Genomic DNA, 25,263 nt, shown 5'->3' with positions numbered 1-25,263 from the left:
TTACATTTTCAGTGTGAAGATTTACACCTCAGAAATTGCAAATGTTGGAAAACAGGGTTTGATTTATCCTTTTGTTTATTAGATTTAAGAAAGTGATAGAAAAAATTTTGACAAAGCAGATTAAAATTTAAAATATAGTTTGCATAATTTTGAGAGCTAATTATTACATTTTAGCATATATCTGGGTAGATTATGGCTTTGCCATTTCCCATAGCTCATGGAAGTTAATATGATTGGTGAAAAATGTGTTTTAAGGGCACATCTACATAAAAAGGAAGATTGACAACTAAATAAACTGATGAACAAGAAAGAATGATTTGAGGGCTAGTAAATAGCAGAGATAAGGCTATTGCCAGGATAACATTAGTATGGTAAAAGTAGAGTGGACCTTAGGGGTAATTATAACAATAAGCACTTAGAACACTCGCGATGTTCCATTTAATTGAACAAGCTTTTTATTAAGTACCTGCTATGTGCAGGGTATTGTAATAGGTGCCGAAGGGAAAACAGTGTTTAGTTGGGTTTGTGATTTAAAAGATAAGAATTTAATAAGCAAAACAGAGAAAGGTGGAAATACACACATAGACATGCATCAATTTATTTTATATTTTGCTTATATACCTTATTCTATTAATAAATAAATTTAGCTTTTTGGATTTTAAGTCTTGGGATACTTTTAAGATTTGTATCTATATCTTTCTGATATGCACACCCTACTTTAAAATCCCATCCTTATAAGGAAGAGAAGCAATAAAATAAATGCAAACATAATAAAGCATAGCAACTGTGTTTGATGGTATATATGCATCATTCTGGACCTTTATTTTAGACTCTGCTCTATCAAAAGGAAGAAGACATATTTTTTCATCTCTGAGACTGAAATTGGTTATCCAGTTAATAAACTTCTGGTTCTTCTTGATGTTTTCATTTTCATTTTTTATTGTCATTCTATATATTTTTTCACCAACTTTTACCCAGTATTAGTTCATATAAATCTGTCTATATTTCTCTGGATTCTTAACAATTACCATTTTTCATGGCAAAGGTATTTCACTAAATCTGTGTCAAAATGTGTTCTTATTCCACAGACATCTACTTTTTGTGATTGTATTAATGATTATTTATTGACTGTTTGAAAAATACAAAATAGACACATGGATAGTTTAAAGAAAATTACCTATATAGTTGCTATAGTTTTTAAAGCTTTTTATTTGTCATTGTTAGTAGCCCAGTTCTACATTATGATGCATTTTAGAGTGACTTATTTTGCCCCATTTCACCTATGCTTGTTATTTAAAAATTCAAAAAGTCAGCATTTAATTTGAATTTGTCAGTAAATGTAGGAAAGAACTCAGGCAGTTGTGTCTTCAGGCCCTTGGATGAATCATAGAGTATTGCTTCCTATTAAATAAGGCTTCACACTCACCCACTTATACTCTCACATATACTGGCTCAGTTGCCCACTCAGGAACATCCACCCACCCATATAGAATAGCCCTCTTTACAGAGCATATGTGCTAAAATGTCCAAAAGAAATGGATGTAGGTATTTGTAAAATACCCACATTCAATTATGTCAGAAGAAACAACTCATTCTCTCTTCCAAATTCTGGAAATAAGGTTTATATTCAAGGTATCTGCTTCCTTACCACTCGTTCTCATTTTTCAACCCAAAAGTTTGTTCCTACCACTCTATAGCAATTGTATTTTCCAAGGTCACCAAAAACTTTTTTCATCAGCAAATCCAAGGCTTTTTTTTTATTTAGTATTCAGCCTTCTTATCTTCTTTTTAACATAACCCAGAGAAATGGTAATAGTAAATACTGCTCTCAGCTTCCCCAAGAAAGAAGTATAAATCTCTTCTCTAATACTGGTTTACTATGATAAAATCATTCAACTTTTTTAAACTTCAGTTTCCTTATCTCTAAATGGAACTAAAAATGGTTTTAAGGCCTATATCAGAGAGATATTGAAAGGGAATAGAAGATAATATATGTAAGGTGCTTTATAAATCTTATAATGCTATATAAATTTCAGCTACTATTATTTTTTTATTTTTATCACTTCTTTTTCTTTTTATATACAAAACATATGCATGGGTAATTTTTCAACATTGACACTTGCAAAAACTTCTGTTTCAGCTTTTCCCTTCTTTTCCTCCACTCTCCAGAAGGCAGGTAGTCCCATACATGTTAAATATGTTAAAGTATGTGTTAAATTCAATATATTTATATACATATTTATGCAGTTGTCTTGCTACACAAGAAAAATCAGATTTAAAAAGAAGGTTAAAAATAACCTGGGAAGAAAAACAAAAATGCAAGCAAACAATAACAGAAAGAGTGTAAGAGTCTTCTCTCCTTTTTCAACATTGACACTTGCAAAAACTTCTGTTTCAGCTTTTCCCTTCTTTTCCTCCACTCTCCAGAAGGCAGGTAGTCCCATACATGTGAAATATGTTAAAGTATGTGTTAAATTCAATATATTTATATACATATTTATGCAGTTGTCTTGCTACACAAGAAAAATCAGATTTAAAAAGAAGGTTAAAAATAACCTGGGAAGAAAAACAAAAATGCAAGCAAACAATAACAGAAAGAGTGTAAGAGTCTTCTCTCCCTACAATCTGTTTTGATAATCTCATATGACTCAGTGATCTATTTCCATATCTATATGTTCACCCAACCTCTCATGCGAGCTTTGGTTAAATATTTCCAATTGCTCTTTGTAAATATGTTAACCTGTATAGTCTGCTTCTAACAAATTCATATTGAAAGCCAAACTTATCATCTTATCTTCACAGTCTCTTCTTCCAAACCTCTCTCTTTCTTGTAATGGTTCCACCTTAGTAGTCATATCATTCAGGCTTATAGCTTCATAATATGACTCTTAATATTAATGTAGTCCAGTATAAAAGAAAGAAAACTATCCTTAGAGTCAGAGAACCTGGCTTTAAATAACATATCTCTACTTGTATGACCTACCTAGTCCTCAGTTTCCACATCTATCCATAGAAAGGATTGAATTGGTTCCTTACAGTTTAAGATCAATAATGAACAATGATTCTGTGAGAAGGAATTGAGCTTATTTATGATTTTAAAATAAATTATGTTACTGTCATTCTAAAAAAATGTAACAATCCAGTTCAACTAGTTGTATAAAGATGGTGACTGTAAAGTGATGATGGCTTCTTATGAAGTACTCATTTTCTTCATTTAAAATTCAGATCATAAAATGGTAGGATTAAAGACATGTTCATGTTTACCTAGCATGTTTATAAAATAATCTCATATAGAGAGAAAGATATAATGAGAGAGAGGTACTGAAAAATAAGGACGATGGCAAGGTTTTGCAACCTTGGTAACTGAGACAATAGTATGCCAATGATGTTGGGAAAGAAGATTAGTTTGGGATAAATGGCAAAAAAATGTGATTTTGTAAATGATATGTTTCAGATAATAGTAGGACCCCTTCAGAAAAGATGATGAAAACCATTTTATTGCTCCATTAATCCCTTTCCTACTCCCCACTCTCTTTCCCCTTCTAACAGTTAAATTATCTAAGAAAGAGTTGGCAGATGTAGACATAGTTTAGACATATAGATCTTTGCGTCATTGGCAAATAGCTAATAGTAGATGAACTCTTCAAAAGATGGAGGTTTATTAAAGGACCAGAGACAGATTCTGAAAGAGTTCCATAATATTTTCATGTTGTTGAAGTGAAAAGGTAAGTTTTAAGAAAAGCACAGTGTCCCATGTAGCAAAAAAATTAAAGAGATACGACTCCACAACACTGGCATTGCAATCAGTAATAAAAAGGTCATAGGTTATCTTGAAATTTTCTATTTTATTAGAGTAGTGCAAACACTGTAGTTAGAAAGGGAAACCTAAATGCCATTTTTCTTCAAGCTAGAGGATATCTATTTTATATTTCAGAAAATAGTGTGAAAAGCCATTGATAGTGAAACAAAATCATTGAAGGCAAAGGGATATGTAGATTCAGGATCCCTTAGATTCTGAGATGGGATAGAATTCAACCTTTATACCTGAATGTAATAGATGTTTAATAATGTTTGCTGAATTCAACTAAGGTGTAAGTGAAAAAGATTGGCAGAAGAGAAGAGCCAATTTGTCCTCAGAAATCAAAAAAGAAAATACTACATCATTTGCATTCTGTTTACTGTAGCCAATCTATTTTTCTCTAATCATCTTATTTTAGTGATCAATATTTTAAAGTACATGAGCTTAAATTAAATATTTTTGTGTGAAACTCGAAAAGAGAATGTGAAGACCTATATATTTTTTGCTTAAGTATTGTTAAATACATATTCGAGCTCAATATGTCAAGAATTTGTGATTTCATTGGTACTATTTTTATGTAGATGAGTTTTAAAGAGTTGCCTCAGGTTGAGTAAAGTTAGCTGACTTGACCACAGTTCCAAAGCTTGTAACTATCAGAGGTCATGATTTGAACCCAGGTTTTTTTTTTCCTATCTTACCACTCTAACAGGCTCTCTCCGAATCACTATGTCTTCAAGACTAGTTGAAAGATTAAGTTCAAAAAAGAGCTGATCTAACGTTATGCTACAAGACTATACTAAATATTTTTGTCAATGTCTGAAATGAAATTATAAATGGCATGTTTCTAAAAATCTCAGCTGATATGAACCTAAAAAAACTAGATAATATGTTAGATGACAGAGTTCGACTCCAGAAAGATTTTGACAGCATGAAATGATGGGCTCAATCTAATAGGATGAACTATAATAAGAATAAATGTAAAGGACTACATTCAGATTTGAAAATCCAACTGTATAAGCCCAGATTTGGGGTGAGGCAGATAAAAATCTTGGGAGAAAGATTTATTAGAGCATTTAGCAAAAGGTAAATGCATTATAAATCAACAATGCGAAATGGCACCCAAAAAGTTAATTTAATCTCTGGTTGTATGTGTTTTAAATGTTATGTTCAATTCTGAATATATTTTAGATTGGATATTGACGAGTTTAGGTCCAACTACAAGAGAGTGACCGAGATAATGGAAACTTGAAACTAGAGGTGTGCTGGAGTCAGTTCATTCAGGTGTAGATTGTTAAATGTTCAGTGTTAGTCATTCTGTCAATAAGCATTTGTTATGTATTTTCAATGTTTCAGGCACTGTACTAAGTGCTGGGAATACAAATTAAAGATATTTGCTGCCATCAGGGAACTTACCTATTAATGGAAAGACAATAGATAAAAAGAATCTGAAAGGGCGAATGGGGGAGGAGGAATGTGTGCAAGAGCATGGAAGAGAAAAATCCTTTTAGAGATGAGTCAGCAATTTGGTGGCGGGGAGAGATGAAGATGTCTTTGACTTGGGCCATTTCTTTAAATTAAAGAACTTGGAAGAAATCAACCAATTAGAAGATGAAGTCTCAAGGTTACAGAATACTCTCAAATGTGAAATAGTCTAGATGTGGAATGAGCTTCCAGGTTGAAGAGGTTTCTAGGTCATGACAGAAAAAGTCCCATGGAAATGAGCAGGCAATTCAGTATGGAGAATGATGAAGATATTTTTCTTTTGGACTTCTTTAGAACCTCTTCTTGGAAGTAATGAAAGGAATTAGTGAATAAGAAAATAAAAACACAGGTGTGAGGAATATTTTCCATGTGTGTTGTGGGGGGAGAGAGGAAGAGCATTCACATAACCTTCAGTTGTTTAAAGATTGTGAAATAGATGTTTTCCTTAACAGAAATCAACTGTGAAGTAATGATTTAATTGAATAGGTTGATCTTGCCCCAGTATGTCAGAACTTCCTAAAAGAATTATCTCTCTGAGCAGTCAAATGAAGTCAATAAACATTTATTAATTATCTGCTCTATTCCAGGAATTAAAAATACAAAGATATACAAAAATAGCCTCTACCTATAAGAAACTTACAATCTGTTGGAAATAGCACATACGAGGAGAAGCTGTATGAAAAGAGCTGTGAAGCTGTAGTTCAGAGGACTTGAGTTCAAAGCCCAACTTCACTTCCTATTTCCTTGTGACATTGAACAAAATAATTTATCTTTTCTGTGCCTTGGTTTCCTCATTGGTAAAAGGATGTTATTCGATAAATTTATATCCTCTAATTCCTAGTCTTAGTGGTATTTCTATTACATATTGCTTCACAGGGTAGTAGGGCAATGGAAGGTCATGAGTAGAAGGTTCAGTGCTTAAGGGCCTTACATATCTGACTTAAGGGACTTACATATCTATAGTCAGATAGATGGTAATGTGCCTTCCTTCACTATATATACCAGGCAATTTTCTACACCCCAATCTCCATGGTTTCCACAAGATCCTATCAAGCACATTTTTGAGGATTAGGAAACTGTCTTGTCCTTTCTGTATCTCTGCCTTGTATCTTTCAACTCTTTAGGGAGAGAGATTGTATCTTACCATATACTGCTAATAGTGCTTATTTCCAATGGTGAGTGTTTTTTGTTAGATTAATGGCCTTTCCAAGCCAGTAGAATGTCTCACAAAGACAACTGGCATCTGAAGAAGAAAGAACTGCCCTCCTTCTAGAATTACAACTCTAATTTCTCCTTCCATCATCCTCAGAAGAATTAGTACATCCAGATCTAGTTAACAATGTATGAAAAGAATGAGATCAAATGAGATTATTTAGCCATATTCCTGATTATTGAGCCAGGAGTTCCCACTGAATTTCTTTGGAGGAAGAAAGGCATTTTTAAATTCTGTGCTCATTCTTCAGTCTTCAGTCTAATTAACCTGTCTTTCACTGTCCTTAAATGGAATCCTGAACTAATCATAAGTTAGTCTACAGATAAATATGCTGCTGCTTTTTATTAAGAGCAATTTTTTTCCAATAGTATTTTATTTTGCCAAATACATGGAAAGATCGTTTTCAACATTCATTTTTGTGAGACATTGTGTTTCAAAATTTTTCCCTGTCTCATTTACCTTTCTCCTCCCCAAGATAGCAAGCACCCTGATATGTTATATATGTGCAATTTAAATACAACTGCTATAAAAGAGCAGTTTTCAAAACAAAGAATATTCTTAAAATTGACTTAGCATTCAAATGGGACAAGAAAAGAAGAGTGAAGGGTTAGCAGAAGTTTAGTATGATGGATAGAACACTGGACCAAGGAATCAGGACACATGGGTCCTCATCAAAGATCTGCTGACCATGCGGTTTAACAGAGTTATTTATATGAGAGAGTTTTATCAAATGATTTCTGAGGATCCTTCCTTCTAGTTCTAAAGTTCTGTAGCTTGCTGGTCATCAAAGGGTGCAATTACCAGAATGATTTAATGTACTGGGTCATTAATTTGAAAGGAGATAGGTGAAGGTAAAATTTGTTGATGAGGAAAGGTGAGGAGTGAAGGTTGTTTAGAGGAGACAGCTAACTCCAATATACAGTAGGGATAGAAGGGCAGAGAAGCACAAAAATGATTTACCTATTTCAAGAAAAAGAAAAAGGGTGCATGAAAATCACACCCTCTTTTTATGTCTCCAAATTTCCTCTTTTGTACTCAATTCACTTTGACGATCTGACTGTTCCAAGTTCCCTCTATCCTCACCCCCACCCCTTATTTTTCTATCTACTTTTCCGTTGCTGGTAACTATAGTGATACTTACCACAAATAGCTCTCTCGGCAATCTCCCCCTCCTTTTTCCCCCTTTATTCCTTTCTTTTTTTCTTTTTACAACCCAATTTCTTTGATATACATTGGTTTAATATTGTTAAATGATGCCCTATTATATTTATGGTTTAGAGACTTATTTTATTTACCAAATTTCTTGTCCATTTCCTTTCAAAGGAAACATGGGGAATTTCCCTCTCATTTAACCTCCCTGAAGGGCAATTTAAAATGGGGATGTGTAACTGTTAATTTCAGTTTCTGGAATGGTGGGGAAACTGATTATGCCAGAGATTCTTCTCCCTATTTGGAAATGGAGAAGCCCTGAGTACCAAAGGCAATCATCTTTTTGCTTTAATGTATAAACTGAATAAATGTGGAAATATATAAATGTGATTACCACTAATTCAACTTTAGTCCCTAATCCTCTGCTATTTGCTGTTTTCTCTCTAAAGGGAAATATTTTCCTTATAAATAGTAGTCACAAAGAGCTAACATTTTCAATAAGAAACAGGAAGGAATCTCTCTCAAAATAGTGATTTACAGTCAACTGATTAGCTTTAGGATATAACTAAAAATTTCCATAATTAATTTTGGTGTTTATTTTAAAATGCAGCGACCAAAATGCCAAGCAGGGGAAAAAACAAAACTATTCCTATTGTCCTTAATGTGGATAAAGCCTAAAGTCCCTAGAAACTTCCTTTTAATCAGAAACAATATTTGAAATCTAAGGGAATATTAAGGTTCTTGTGCTATGTATGTAAGCGTGTGTGTGTGTGTATGTGTGTGTGTGTGTGTATGGCACAGGCACAAAGGCGACCAGATGATGACATTCATAGGATTATAGAACTGACTCCTGGGGACACACTTGGTTGGATGCAATTAAAATGCCTGTCAGGCATTTGATACCAGAAGCCCCTTGACAAACTGCTAAATCTGCCAGCAACGCAGCATCCTATTGTGAGTGAATGATGGCGGAGCTGGGTGGCTTGTCATCATTCTCGAAAATTCTGTGGCTACTGAGCTCTCTCTTCCTCTCCCACTCGCCTTATTTTCCTTTTCGCCACTGCAGGGACTTTTTCTAATTTGCAGTTTTCATTTTCCCGACACACATAGACACAAGCTGGCGGCTTGCAGACTGCGTCTGTCTAGAGGTAGACAGCAAACCAAAGGATAATAACACTGGAGAAGAATGATTTTGCAGCAGTACTTGAAGAATAGAATTTGGGGGTCTTGCTGCATATGCGCCGGTAATGATTTTCTTTCAAAGGATCTACTTTGTCTGATTTAAAGATATTCTGAGGAAAATTCTGTAATAGGCAAGATTGAGCCTTTTGGAAATTAACTACTGCATTACAGCAACACTGATGAACTCAAGGAATAGATTTGTTTTATGACTGGGAAGAATGCATTTGCTTATTTGTAAGCTGATTAATCTACAATTTCAAAAATTATCATTCTGCATATGTATTTTTCTCTTTTTTCGTTTTATTTTTATAGATTCTACAGCCGGTTGTCATTAACACAGGATACATTGATTGGAAACTACTCATTCAGAAAATTAAAAGGTACCACATGTTATTTTTTGATGTATTTAAGGATGGGGGAAACAAGGATCCATTCTCTGAGCCATCTGTATGTTTTCATTTGAATCATTCTCTGTTTCCTTAGCTTTTCATTTGGAGGCTAAATTTGATGTTATTTTACATTATCTGATCTCATATCATTTCTGCATGTTATCTAAGGCTGTTTGAGTATTGAGTGAATATAAAATCAACTGAGTCGTTTGTCTATCTGTCACATTTTGACCTGCCGATTAGTGCTGAAGGATTGAAAGGGCAATGAAAAAACTGTCCATGTTTTGTCTTCTTGTTGAAAATCATAAATATTAGTAAGAGAGGGATGTGTGTGTGTGTGTGTGTGTGTGTGTGTGTGTGAGAGAGAGAGAGAGAGAGAGAGAGAGAGAGAGAGAGAGAGAGAGAGAGAGAGAAAGAGAGAGAGAGAGAGAATCTAATACAATATAAATTTTAATGGGTTAAATTCACTGGCTTGCTTTTCCCAAGTAAAATGAATGATTGAGAGTGAATCTGAAAGCATAGGGATGACTCAGTATGGGGTTTGCAAATAAAACCTATTTAACCCCTTCACTACCACTTTAATTGTTTTTGTAAAGCATCTTTCTTCCAACAATCTGGCACTATGGATCCAGAAGAAATGTGATTTATTCTTATTTCATATGTTCTTTACATCTTGTGAGCCCAATCTTACAGAATTATGATAAAAGCAGGTGACTTTTTGTCCCTTTTTACCTAAAGTCCAGCATAAATGATATTTACTTTCTAATTTCTGCTTGGCTTCTAAATGTGTAAGATGTCTTAGAGAAAGCAAGAGTATAAGAATTGTTTTTATTTTAACTCTTTAAGGGTATTTTTTTTTTGCATTTTCTCAAGCACTTCTAATATCTGTGATCTATGCACTCATGATGAATGAATGACATATTGGCTTGCTGAGAATCAGATCAATAATGTGTTTATCCTGCTTAGCTGGCATGCTTGATTTTTGTCCATGAGATTTTTCTATGGAAAAATTTTGATGGATTATTGTCAAGAAACATTTTAAGTAAGGATTGTGATTTATCATTTTGACTTGAAAATCCCAGTGAAGTGTATGTGTGTATATATATATATATATATATATATATATACATGTGTGTAAATAATATTGCAAGCACCTGAATATATTTCCTGTGCTGCAGTTGCTTAATTTTCTCAGTGCTATCTAGTCATTAACCCATTTATTGATTCATTTGGCAAGCATTTGTTGAGTGCCTACTATGTGCCTATGCTTGTCCCAGACACCATGTGGCACAAAAAATAAAGACAAGATTTAGCTTTTTTTTGAAGAGTTTAACCCCTTTGAACAAAGCTCTCTTATCTCTGGGGAATAAATAGAGAAGCATAGTGAGGTTTGTAAAGCAAGAAAATATTAATTAAAATATTGAGCAAAATCTGGCAAACTAGTCCTGACTGGTAACATAAACTACCTGATCACTTTCCTCAAAAATCAAATCCAATTTTACCATGTCTCTGATTAGAAAAAAATAATAAGGGCTTATTTTTCCTACTAAATTTTTGAAAAAACAACCAACAAAGCTGTAGACCTGCCCTATAATTCACATTTTCATTTGAAGAGGAAAAGTTCTGGGTTTTTATAACGTATATCCTTTTGGTCATTTTTCCCCATCTAATTAAAATCTGGAAATGATACAAATGCCTAAAAGGAAGTTAGGCTTTTACAATTCCAGTCCCCATATTCTGTTTAAATCAGATCATCACAGTAAAAAACATTAGACTATGGAGGGTTTAAGTGACATGCAAAGACCGCTAAATTGTCTGTTTGATGGATAATCTAGCCAATGTGCCATTGATAAGAAACCTTAATGCTGAGTAGCGTTGTTTTTGGTTGATATATACAACAACAGTAGAAGTACTCAACATCATCCGTCAGTGACCTCTACTTCAACTATGCTCTATGATAAATGGTGAGAATGAATGCCAGCCTTATCCTCATGGTAATGATGAAATTTTGTGCCAATATTTTTATAAACCACTAATGAATTGTGATTTCTCAGAACTAATGATTGCTGAATAATCAAGTATTGGGTGTTTATAGTGCTGGAACCTATAAGAATATCAATTTTTCTAATCAATTTCTAAATTCTAATCTATATATTATTGGCAATAGTTTAAATTGATTAATTCACCCGCAGCTCATCTTAAACACTGTGCCTGCTTTTGCAACTCTCCGAGGATTTTAGTTGGTCAGTAAGATTTCAATTTTGCTTTTTTTGTTTATTTTTAATATATGTCTCCAACTATTTTGCTATTAATCTAAGGTGATAATTGATGCTTTCAAAAGAGACAAAAATCTCACTTCTTTTATCAGTTAAGATTAGTGAGGATTTTCTTTTTCTTTTCATTTCAATCAGCCAAAGGACAGAAGCCAAGCTGCAGCATGAATCTTGCCGTCTGAAAGCTCCCCAAATAATACTTTAGGCTTTGACACTGTTTACTGGTCTTCACATCTCCAGCCAAGGTTTTGCTGCAGCACAGGAAAGGAAAAGTCCTCCTCCCTTCACCCCCCCAACATTAACAAATAAAAATGATGTCATACTTATCGGCCTGTGATCATCAATCAGCAGAGCTGTTATAACAGGAGGAATAATGGTCATTCAAAATCCTTGAACTTTATACAGTAAATATCAGCTTTAAATTCTTTATTAAGAATTCCAATTAACATAATTTCCAGTATTCCTCAGCACATAGACGTGAAAGAATAGACGTTCCAGCTTTTTTAAATAATAGCTTTATTTTTTACAGAATTTCTTTATGATACTGCAATGTGGTTAAAAGAGATTTCTAAGTATTTGTGTGTATGTGCATATACACATTCAGGATATGCATTATATACTTTTATAACTTTAAAATAGTATTTGTATTTCATCCTATTTGGTCCTATTAGTTGGAGAACAGCATTATTACTCAAACAGCAGGAATGTAAATGATGAATTAGCATTTTAAAATAAGTACAGTAATGAAAACAGTTTCTCCAGCCTACTACTGAATTAGTGATTACAGGTCTAATTGTGATTTATTGTGAAACTGACTGGAGCATTTGAGTACTAAATTCTATATAAAATACAAATATATATTATAAAGGTTTTTTTTAATTGAGATGATATAGTAAGGGCAGGAACAAAATAAAATTGAGATTGTAATTTAATAATTACCCTCTTTCACTTTGATCTGTGCTCCTGTCTTCATAGTCCTAAAGAAACACCACTGGGATAGACTCTTGGGAACTATCCCTATCCTTGCTTCCTTTGAGAATTAGTATGTATTGGAACACACACACATTTACTGCCATTATGTAAAGGTATTATGCATTTGTATGGATTAATGATCCTGTTATGAATTCCCTAAGTCCCTCTTCCTTCATTTCCTTTCCCCAACCAAGTATACTTACATTTTCCAAATGGTAACTCAGAAGGGAGCCACTAACTAGTACCCACACCTGTTACTCAGACCCTTTGCAAAGACGAACATCTAGAGCTCAAGGTCAGAGGCTATCCATTACAACTTGCACATTGTAATGAGGTCCTGTGCCTAAGGTCACAGTCAGTGCAAAAGGTGGGATTTAAACCCCATATTCAGACTCCAAAGCCAATGCTTTTGAGATCCATCACAGCACCATGCCTGATCTATTGTTTCTTAGACATACATGAAGTCCTGACCCTTTGTTTCTTACTCCTCTGATTCAATTGCAGTCTAACTGATCGATGTCTGGCCTAGCTGATTTATGTACCTACTTCTTTAAATTCCCTTTAGTCTAGTGAAGTTCCTGATTGAAGATCCCTGTATAGTATTGTCCTATTGGTGTAAAACTCCTGATGTGGTATTTTCCTTCCCCTGTGCAAAGGAAAAGCAAATCATTGAATATATTCTTTGACATCAGTAGCAATCTATCCTCTGGAAAAAGAAAAAAGTCCCTTTCAAAATTATCTGCTTCTTCTTTTTATAGGTATATTTAATACATTTCTAATTTCTACTCCTTTATCCAACCACTATCTTGACAATTCTGTGTCAATACAGAGTCTTGAATCCCAACATCTTTGAACTTATTAAAATCACTTACTTTTCTTACCTCAAGTATTTGTTCCATCTACCATCTTGAATGAGGATTAGTAAAAGAAATTTTTCACTGCATTATGTCTTCTATGGTAAATTGATTCATTTTGTAGCAACAACCCAAGCACGTCTTAGTGACTCCTGTTTGCAGAGTCAAAGGATCACTTAAAAGGTGTCCACAGTTATTAATTTCTCTGTTCAAGCTTTTCAAGCCTCTACCAAACAGGAAATTATGCCTCTGGTTCCAAGCTTACATTGTGGTCCTTTATAATATATTGACTAGTAGTTATAAGTCTCTTATTTTGATTTCATAACAGGTACAGTGGCTTAAGCCTATATTGTTACTATTAGAAATCTGAGAATCCCCAAGGGAAACACCATGTCCAATATAAAAAAGTTACTTATCATAATTAAACAAGTTAATTCATTAATCGGATATAAAGACACCAACTAATAACTGGGAAAAGTAAGGAAATAGCTTCTAATTACAACATGGTAACTTTGTCTCAACTTAAATTGTGATACAACTTTGGCTATTTGGGGTCTGTCTTATCTAAGGGTTTTTCATAGATAAAGCCTCAACATTTAGCTAGTATTTTCATATTCTTCTGCTTCAAAGAAGCAGAATTTACCACTCACTTCCTTATTAGTTCTTATAGCTGGTCTTTTCTTGACCTTCTTGAAAATGTTCTAATGCAAAAGTGTGAATTATCCTGTATTTCCAGGGGGACTCTGGACCTATGATTCATCTATTTAGGGAAATTTCTATGTGGAAACTCCTTGCATTTATCCACATAGTCCATTAATCTGTAACTTAAAGAATTAGAGAATGATCCAAAAAAGTAAAAAGTACACATAGGAGAGAAAATCTACATACAGGACTTTTCCTGACTCCCTACAACTGATCCTCTTTTGCAGGGGTTCTTAATCTTTTGTTTGTCATGAACTCCTGTGGCATTTTGGTGAAGCTTATAGATCCCCTTTTAAATATAGAAGATAAAAATAGAGTTATTAAGAGGGAAAATTACATTGAAATACAGTCGTCAAATATTAAAACAATTTTTTTTCTGTCCATCCAGTTTCATGATTAAATACCTTTTGGATGAATTTGCTTAGTTGAATCATTCACCAAGCTTCTGTTTTATCTTATTTATTTTACCAGTAGTTTATTCTATTAGTTTATACTTCTCATACTCCTCCAGAATAAGAATTTATAAATGGAATGATATTCTAAATGGATATTGCCTTAGGCTGCCTTATCTTTCCACTTGGAGAGAGGGCCAACTAATTGCTTTTGAGAAGATATCATGTTGTAAAATTTATGCTGATTAAACTTCTTTAGAAAATCTTTCTAACACCTATCAATGTCTTTATATGGTCTTTAGACAGAGTTAGATCTAAATACATATATCTGTGCATACACATATACACATAAATAAATGCAAATGTCAAACAGATTATATTTGATTTTTAGAAAAACTAAAGAGTCACTTTATGAAATTCCATGGAAAATCAATTTGATAGCTGGACAGAGAATGAAAGTTTCATTTTATGAAAATGAAAATTTCAATTTAAAATGAAAATTTAAGGAAGGGATATGCATTTGGAGTAAGATAAAATGAGAGTCTGAATTAGGGTAGTACTTGCATGAGTATGCTGAGAGGTTTTGTGGAGAAAGAAATGGTATTGGCACCTGATAGTAATTGAGGAGTGAGAGATTAGGGAATCAAAGATGACACCACCAAGTTTGAGAAAATGATATGATACCCTAAACAGAAATAGGAAACCTCAGAAGTCTGGGCATTAATCTTGGGTGAGGATGGTGGGATATATTGAGGTTGAGGTTGACATGTCTTTTGGATCATATGATTTGTGCAATAAGTAATTGATAACATGGGACTAAAACTCAGAGAAACTAAGGTTGCATTTTTAGATTTGGGAGACATATATAGAAAGAAAATAACTATATTCAGGGAGTTAATGAGGTCACCAACTGAGAATACAAAGAAATAACAAAATGTGCCCAGGATACAGCCTAGGAGTATACTCCTATCCATGACTACCCTTGATTCACAGACAAAAAGTGTGAGGTGGATCATGAACTAGAAAAAAAAGCCAAGAATGAGCAGTCAGAGAGGTCAAAAGAGAATTAAGAGAATAATGTCATTTAAGCCCACAGGAAAGAAAGTAACTAGAAGAAGATGGAAGTCCACAGTGTCAAAAACAACATCATTTCCAGAAGGTTGAGGATAGAGAAAAGGTCATTGGATTTGGCAATTAAAAAATCACTGGTAACTTCAAAGATAGTTATTTTAGTTGAGTGATGAGGTTGGAAACCAAATTTTAGAAAGTAAATAAATTAAAAAAGAGGAAACAGAGGTGATGGTTGTAGGCTAATTGTTCTAGGATATTAGCTCAAAAAGTTAGAGGTATAAGATAACAAGTTCAGGCTACATATCTCTATAGCCATCAGGTAATTCAGCCACGACATGTTAAAGCCTTTACACATCTTTGTTGCCTTTCTCTGGCAAATCTCCAGCTTGGAAATATCCCCACTCAAATGTTACACCCAGAACTGAACACAAAACTCCAAAACAAGTCTGATCAGAGTACAACAGAATTATCACATCTCTAGCCTTGTATACCATGCCTCTCTTAGTGAAATCTAAAGCTGTGTAAACTGAGAGATCATTTTCAAGTGAGCTCTTGTCTAAATGCTCCTTGTCCACTTCATATTTTAAAAAATTACTTTTGAATTTACATGTAAGACTACCTCTCGGTCTATTCAGAATTACCTTTTTTTGGTCCATGGTCTAATATCCTGGCATCTTCTTGGATTCTAACTCTATCACCCAGTACTAGCTTTTTCCAATTTTGTGTCACCTGCTGTTTTTATAAGCATGAAACCTAATGATATCATTCAAATCATTGATAAAGATGTTAAAAAAAAAAAGTACAGGATCAAACAAAGATCTCTGGAACAGTCCACTTTCCAAGTTGACTTTCATTTAGTTGAACAGTTAAATTAATTAGATGAGATTCTGAGAAGTTTTTCTGATCAACAAATTATTGCCCAGTTAGTTACAAAAGAAATATGAGTCAGATATGATTCTAGTGATAGTTGCCTACAGAAATTGATGATGTCTAGATCCTTGTAACCACTTAAAAAAAATAAATGTAATATAACAAATATTGTTTCAGGTCATTCTGACATACCACACCAAACTATAAATCTGAATGGATGTAGTCCTTTATAATTATAGACTTCTTGGTAGAAGTGGTATGCTTCCTAAACATACTGTCCAAGTAAAGTGACATTGAAGAAACTGATGATCTTATTTTTATGTTTCTTTCTTAATCCATAATATCGTCAGCTTTCATCAAACGTTTCTAAATGTTTTGTCCAAATAATATTCCAGATCATTATATTCTTCTGAATCTGACTCATAGTTTTCCATTTTTTCTCACACAATCAAGCCATAGCTGAACATCTCCAGGCTTTTTGTAATTGTTACAGTAACCTGATTCATTATCCATCTATACTTATAAAAATCCTCTCAAGCCAAGGACTGTGATGATTCAACAAAGTCATTCAAACAATACTGTTCTTTAGACCTTGATACATTAAAACCTAGCTCTCAAGAGTCTTCTCAGTCTTGGAGCTACTGTCTTGTTGGAAGAAAAATGAAAAGAAAGCCATCCATAACTTCTAAGGTAATAAATTTGTGATAATGTGCTAAAATGTTATTAAATACACCTTTAACCTCATAAGACACTTCCAAGATATATTAGCTTTGCTTGGTACACTAAGGTTTTCAGAAGATGATCAAGCTTTTAAAGTTGATTAATGGCTCATTCTATTATTCTCACTTTTACTTTATTTAGTCTCACAAATATAACTTTTCTCACTGCAAAGTAATCTTTATTAATTAAAAAGCAATCAATATTTAAAGAAAAATTTATTGATTGCTTGTGATGTATTAAGTACTATGTTTTCTAGGACATGAAAGTATAAAATGTGATCTCTGCACTTAAGGAACATAGAGTCTTGTTGAGCAAAGAAGACATATTTCAGACTACAGTAAAAATTAAAAGTGAAAAAAGGACCTATGATTTCAGTGGTAAAAGGGACATCCAGATGAGGAAACTGCCAATGTAGATCATCATCTTCTATCCAACTTATAGTCTTAGAGAACAAATAAAAAACTACATTTTATTATTTGCTAATCTGTATGACTTAATTAGTCCTGTATGAATTCAGAGGACAAAAAAATCAGTGAAAGTTGGAATAATTATGAAAACTTCATTAAGAAGATGATTCTTGAATTAGATTCTGAATTATGGGTATAGTCCAAAGCAGGTAAAGAGAGCATTCCTAGCCAATTAAAAAAAATCAAAATAAGAAAAAACCTACAGGTAGCAATAAGTGCTTATGGAACACTGAAATTAGCCACAATATGAAATTTATTAGGGAATAGATGGGATGGGTCCCAATTATGGACTCTCTGAAAAACTAGGCAGAAGAATTTAGAACTGAAGTGTTTGGAATTAGGTAAACAGTAAAGTTTTTGAATAAGGATATATAATGATGTAAATATCCTATTAGATGACATAAGAGCAGCAGTAATATGCTGAATGAATTAGAATCTAGAAGTCGGCATACTATTGAAATAAACCAAAGATGAAACAGACTGTGGTAGTGACAGTAGTAAAGAGGAAGAAATGAATAAGATCTTAGTAATAAACTGTGTGTGGGGAAGAAAAGGATCAAATATGATTTCAAAGGAGTCATTGTTGATTTCCACTGCTCAGCTCATTCTAGGTATAGGAGTATCTTTTTGGCAGTTGCTTTCAATACAGAGTATTTGAAAGCTTTATTTCAATTGATCTTTCTTATTTATAAAAACTTATATGTTACTGCTGCCTAACACAAATATCTCATACCAGTAAATCCAATTTCCCTCTTATCTTCCATATTTCCTCTATTTATTCCATCTCCTTCTTTTTAGATATGTTTTGCCTTGTTATTTCAAACTTCTTATACTATAAAGTTATCTTTTTTTTTACTAAAATGAAATATAGATATATTATATCTAATATAAAGCAGGTAGGTAATTTTAATATTTTTGGTTAAAAGAATGAATTTCTATGTGAAAAAAAAAAGAACTGGCCCTGACCTGGGCCTCAAGCTATAGTAGCAAAGACAAAGGGAATGAATTCAAGTATACTATGAAAAAATGGCAGTGAATTTCAGCAAAATGCTTGTTAGTGAGGGCAAGAAAGGATGAGAATTAGAAAATCAATCCAAAGATCTTATGTTGATATTCTCTCAGTTGTTAGAAAAGATACTTCTTCATTTTCTTCATGTTTAATTTTATCTTGTATGCTGGTTATTTTTACTTTTCTTACAACCTGATTTCACTTTTTATACTTTTCTCATGCTTTTTTGCTGCATCCTTTGTTCTGGTATAATTTTTGTATAATATTATAAATTTATGAATGAATGTAGAGTGGTTTATGCTCCGTTAGGACACAGTACCATATTTCAATTATTTTGAGATTACTATTGCCAATAGTGTCCTCTAAATTGTTGAGCAAATGACTCCACTACAAGAAATATTATAATGAAGTGGTATCCAGGACTGAATTATAGGGGAAATTGTACATACTGTTAAAACTAGCATATTTGGATGTTCTTAAAGAATTCTTCTATCAAATTATGTTATCCCAATGAATTGTTTTGCTTCCCTCAAAAAATATTTCCATCTAATTAACTAGAGCCAATTATCTCCTCTCTGGTCAATTCTAGAGTTCCAGTGAGAAATTCTTACTCTCCAAGCAGCTTTTTTTCTCATTTGTCATTGCTATGAAAGAAGAATGAAATATTCAGTTTCTAAGATTACAGCTTATTTTATGTTAGTCATTCTTTAGGGTGACTGCTTCATCATCTCAATAGTTGTTATTCTCCTAATCATGCAGCAGGTTATTTCTGGGATGTTTCTGAAGACAGCTAATCACATCCAGCGTGTTGGAACTTTTTACTTTTAGCTGCAGAGAATGGCACATGTTGACATTATACCCTTATTTTAAGATATGGCTCTCATGTCTGATATATGTTCATCCATATGCCATTTGTGGCAGTCATGCATAAGTTTCTAGATCCTATCTGGCCTTTTCTTATGCCTTCCTTCAACATGGGTTTTCCCTTTCTCTACTTCTCACCTTGGCTTATTCAAATCATTCACAGCTCACTGCCTCATATTGATTGCTCCTTGATTGTCCCTTCACTCAACATCCTCTCAGCATTCTTACTTTAAGTTTATGCTACTATATATTCTCTTGCATTTATTGACAAATTGATCCAATTTTCATATCTTTGTGAACAAAAAACAGCCTTATACATGACAAGGAAAAAAGTTGAATACTATATAAGAGGTAAATAAATTGAGAGAATAAAAATAAAGCTGATTGATAGAATGGAGAGCTTCTTACTTGAATCCCAGTTCAAATTTTATACCAACCTTGTAGCCATTGCCTTGGTCAAATTCAATAGCAAGGAGGAGTAGCATCTCTAAAATAGTTTCCAATGATATATCTTTAATTCAGATTAAGTAGTGAACAAGAGAATCCAAATTGAACTGAAAACTCAGTAATCAATAGGACAACTTTACCATTGTTGAAGAGAGTTTAATAGAAGAGTTTAATCAAAATTAGGTGACCATAGTAAGGTGAGAATTATCAAGATGAAGATCATGGAGTAGGTGAATTGATGTTATCAACCAATATTTTTCACAATTGAATTTTAGAGTCTAATTAAAAACCTACAAGTGACATATTTATTCTTCTATTCTTCATCAAAATGATGAATGCATGAATCTATGCTAATATTGAGAATAATTTTGTGTGTTTAATTAGATTATAAATGCATTATGTATTTGAATGAATTGTGTTAGTTGAGTCTGTCAAAATTGACCTGTCAGTATAGTAGTAGTGCAATAGAATTCTAGTAATAAAAAACCTGTCTGAAGTGTAAAATTTAAAGAATTACTGATTAGGGAAAATTAAATATTAGAAGTGAATTAAGGATCATAAATTTCACTTTGACTTCAATGTTGCAGGAGATATTTGAATATAATTGAAAGCAAAAGTTTCCCATTAGAAGTCTAATTTTAATAACTATGAATATGGATATACCCTTCTTAAAATAGAAAATAACCAAACATATACCTAAACATCGCATGTAGGTGATGAAATCACATTTAATTAAGGACTTAAAACTCAAATCATTTCTAGTAGTAATCTTTTGCTCATCACGCAGATATTTAAATATTTGTATAGAATAGGTCATAAACCTTGGTAAAATCTTGGTACATTTGATGATATTATAAGTTCTATAGGCCCTCAGTTCCAGAGGAATGTGAATAAAACATTACATTTTTTTAATGGCCACTGTTAAAAATAAAAGGAAATTAAACTGCAAATAAATAATAACACAACTATGATTTGCCTTTCTAATGGCAAACAAAACCAAAACCAAAACACATACAAAAAAAAATCAATTCACTGGCTGGTTTGACTCCTAAACCACTTATATCTGTCCAGGTACTAAGGAGGTGGTAGATGAAGTAGGAGAATATTTGTGAAAAGTTGGAGGAAAAGAAAGAGATGCTGATTCATCATGACATCATTTATCTTGAAAATGCCTCTTAACAAAGAGTGAGTAGGTCAGCATCATTTTGCAATTATATAACACATTAATATTACAAAACATTTTACCCATACAAGAGCTGTATAATAAATAGTTCAGTACAATTCATTTCCTCCCATACAATTTTAAGACTTTTAAACTATCAATCAAGAAATATTTATTAGGCATCCACTGTGTGCCAGATACACATTAAACTACAGGGATACAAATAAAGTGAATGAAATAATTTCTCTTCACAATAAGATTACATACTAATGAGTAAGACAAATACTTTTTAAAATATTTATTCAGCATAAATATAAATATATAACTAAGTAAAAATATACCCCAAATAATTAAATACAAGGCCTTTTAAGAAAGGGCATGTGCAGCTGGGGACATCAGGAAAGGTTTTGTGCAGAATATGGAGGTCAAACTCTGCCTTAAAGGAAGAGAGGATTTCTGGAGGCAGGGATGAAGAGGGAGAGCATTCTAAACTTGAATTACTGGCAGTGCAATAGCATGGACATGGGATACAAAGTGTCTTCAGCTAGAATAGAGATTAGCAAATTTGGCCAGATTGCAGAATGTGGGAGGATTTTGTTCCCATTAATCTCTAATGACAAATTAGCAGTTATTTTATTCCAAAAGAATAGAGATAGAGAATGTTACTGTTGTATCACTGAAATAGGAAACATCCCACTGAAGAAACTTTGTGCCAAATTAAGTCAACATCTGCCATAGTCTCAGAAAGTGGTCTAATATTGAAAAGTTAAGTGACTTACACAGTCACATAGCTGGTATGTCTTAAAGGTAGGACTGAACCTAGACCTTATTTCTGAGGCCCCCTCTGTTTCCAAGACCAAATTTTTCTTTTTTCTTTTTGTTGCAAACTCACTACCAAACTAAGAAGCTATAATTGTTGAAATTTTCCTTTATAAGGGACCCACTTTTCTTTGCTACATATGAAAGAATTTGTGAGCTATTGCCTTGAAGTAGTGTAGCATGTTCTCCTTCTAATGACAAAGCCTAGTGAAATCACCTATATACCTGAGAAGGGGATCTAGAAATGATACTTCAGGAGAATTACTACCTTGGTTATTATCAAAATAAAGAGTAGAGGGAAAAAGTGAAATAGTGGTGATCCATCATAAAAAGATGCAGAAATTAAATTGGTTGCAAATTATGGAACTTTAGGCTGTCTTCAATCACAGAATAAATTACATTGTTAAGCATTCAGTTTAAAAGAGTTATCTACAATGCAGATCTTCTGAGTAACACTGAACTGCCTCAACCTTCTTTAGCTGATTCTAGAGCCATACATATACACACACACACACACACATACAAACACACACACACACACACACACACACACAGTGTGTTGAAATTTTTTCCCTAAATGGCATGTTCCTGGTTTTTGCTCTTGCACTTGGCTCACTGTATCATTTCTTACCCAATTTACTCTTAGATCTTCATTTTTCTGTATCACATGTCTAAAGAAGGATAAATGTAATAATTTTACTGGTATTTTTCCTTTGTGAAAAACAACATGACCCAGTGGACAGAGAGAAGCCTTTGAAGCCAGGAAGACCTTGTCTTTTATTTCCCAGATACCTGTAAAATAGTTTTCAACATTCATTTCAGTAAGACTTTGCATTCCAGATTTTTCTCCCTCCCTCCCTTACTTCCATATCCCTAAGACAGCAAGCAATCTGAAATAGTAAATATGTGTAAGACTTTTAAATGTAACTTCATATTTGAAGACTAGATTTAAAGTCTCACCTTTGATACATATTAGGCCAATCATTTAACCAATCAGTGCTCCAAAAAGCTCACTAAGACTATTTTGATAGAGAGAATTCTGTAATGGAAGATCTAAAATTACAAATCCATTCCCAAGCCATGTCTTGCCCTATATAGTGGGGTCTCTGAGCAGTTTATCTGTCCTATAGCATGAAAGCAAAAAGGTTTATATGCCCGTCTTCTAGAAATATAAAGAGTGATGGGAACTATTTTTTGCTCAGGAAAAATGCTAGTAGAGTCTAAATAGTAATACAGAATACAATCCAAAGAAATGTTGAAAGAAATACCAAGCATAATACCACCAGAATAAGCATGGTGATTTAGTCCAGGTAGGGTAAAGGGCATCAGGGCCAGAAAAGTCAGGGAAACACATTAATGAGACTGATTGAACTTTTTCACCAGATATTTGTAATGAGAACTAGAGCACATGGACTTTTGGTGAGACACTTTCACCAGGAATTGTGATTGACCCATCTATGTATTCTGGAAATAGCTCACTTTCCTACTTCAGAATTCCAGGTTCACTCCCAGATTATCAAAAAGACTCCTGATTAATACATATAGGGAAGAAAGGAGCCCTACTAAACAGATATTATGTTTTTTTTTCTGAATACTTAGAAAAGAGATTATTCTAACAACATATTTCACTCATATAATTTACATTGCCATTAAAATTGCCTTTTCCCCCTATTGCTCTCACATCATAATTTTCCAATAGTAATGTTAATCTAGATTTTGCTAGGCAATTGACTCAAGATAAATTTTATAATTTCCCCTACTCTTATGAGGGTTAGGATTTTAGTCATTTTAGTGGGCATGGCATCTATGGACGCATGCTTGATTTTTAAGAATTCTTCATACATTAACTCGGGTTTTATTTACACATCAGCCCCAAATTATTGGCAAGTAAATTTTCTTTTGCAGCTGTTTTTCATAATCTACATATAGATTATATTTCATTTATGTTTCCTTGCAAAGAAAGATATTATGCCATTGCCAGAAATGTTTAAAATTGATTCCCTCTTTCTTTTAGTCTGAATTCCAACCATAGCTCATGACTCAATCAAATTTCCATTATTTCAATTTAGGAAAAAGGTGACTTATATTTACAAACTATTTAATATTCTTCATGGAAGGGGGTATTAAGGAAAAGTAAATTGAAGTTCATTATTTATAAAGAGAAATTATGTAATTTATTTCTGAAATGTAAGACTTTGAAAGTCAATCCACTATAAATGTGGACTCCTGAGATTTTGAGTGCATGTTAGTCTTTTCCCTTGTGGATTTAATGATTCATCAAGTATGTAAATGGGAAAGGTGTTGATTTATTCTAGTTTCCTTCATCAGTTATTATATTCTCTGCCACAAATTATTTCTGGCTGGAACCAAAGGTAGTGACTGTCCAGGCTCTATTTTCCTATTCAATACCCACTGGAATAATAGGGGAAATTACAGGCTGCAGCTAGTCAATTCATTGAATTTGTTTTGAAGGGGCCTCACTAAAATTTTTAAAATAATACACCAGGAGAAAACCCTTAATTTTTTTCCCAAAGGAGCATCAAAACAAATTTAAAATCTGAATCCATCCTTATAGTGATTTAACTGCTTATATTACTTAATTAAAAAAAAACATATGCATGGATAATTCTTCAGTATTGACCTTGCATTGCCTTATGTTTCAGATTTTTCCCCTTCTTTCCCCTATCCCCTCCCCTAGATGGCAAGCAATCCAATATCATATTAATTTTTCTTTTTTTCTTGAAAAATGTATTTTATTATGATTATATAGTTTGTAAAGATTTTATTTAAATTTCCAACATTAAATGTGTATCTACTTCATGTTACATTCAAATAATGAGAGCCAATGAGAATTTAGTGGGAATCCCAAAAGCAAAACTAGAAATGTTGTAGCATAATATTAAAACATTCTCTTTTTATTATGCTACTTTTTCAAAGCTGAGTACTGTTCAGAAATTTTCTTTATCAGGGCATTATCATAACTTGATGGTCTGAGTGAGTTTATTAACCAAATATATATGTATGGATCCTTTACTCCCATAGAGTAACTGAACTCCAATAAATCTGAGCTTCCTTTATACATTGCTTGCTTAATTTTTAGTTTCATGTAGTTGAGAAACTGGAAATAAGCTTTATTACCTTCTGCTTAAAACCTTTCTACCCACACAGGGTCAGGTTGTTCATTTTATTGGTATAATCCACAGAAGAAGGAAAAAACAACACAGAAAAAAGTAGGCTGAGGGCTTTCTAATTTTGAAAAAAGAGTTGCCTTTATTTCTTTTTTGTAAAATTGCAATCTTATATGAAGGTGACCATTAAAACAGTAAACTGTGGAATGTCCTCCCAACTAGGACAAGTTGTTGGCAACTATTTATGAGTCTACCTTTGATAATATTTGCTCTTTGAGGCCAGGAAATGTTTTTTGTTT

The 25,263-nt window shown here is 33.1% G+C and overlaps 1 protein-coding gene across 37 annotated transcripts in view; it reads left to right on the top strand.

Moving 5' to 3' along the window:
- The window catches only part of MAP2 (microtubule associated protein 2), a 356,866-nt gene that overhangs the window by 177,486 nt on the left and 154,117 nt on the right, over positions 1-25,263 (top strand). For 9 of the 37 annotated variants that reach the window (XM_031958169.1, XM_031958155.1, XM_031958176.1 and 6 more), the window contains exons 1-2: positions 8,482-8,887; positions 9,138-9,205. In XM_031958169.1, the coding sequence (XP_031814029.1) occupies positions 8,880-8,887; positions 9,138-9,205 (76 nt within the window). In that variant the 5' untranslated portion in view covers positions 8,482-8,879. Of the gene's footprint in view, positions 1-8,473; positions 8,888-9,137; positions 9,206-25,263 lie in introns of those variants that run through there. The other 28 variants (XM_031958168.1, XM_031958167.1, XM_031958166.1 and 25 more) reach the window with 8 other exon arrangements.

Source organism: Sarcophilus harrisii, chromosome 3 (genome assembly GCF_902635505.1).
Source record: "Sarcophilus harrisii chromosome 3, mSarHar1.11, whole genome shotgun sequence".
NCBI classification, from domain to species: domain Eukaryota; kingdom Metazoa; phylum Chordata; class Mammalia; order Dasyuromorphia; family Dasyuridae; genus Sarcophilus; species Sarcophilus harrisii.
This window is presented reverse-complemented; position numbering and strand designations above follow the sequence as displayed.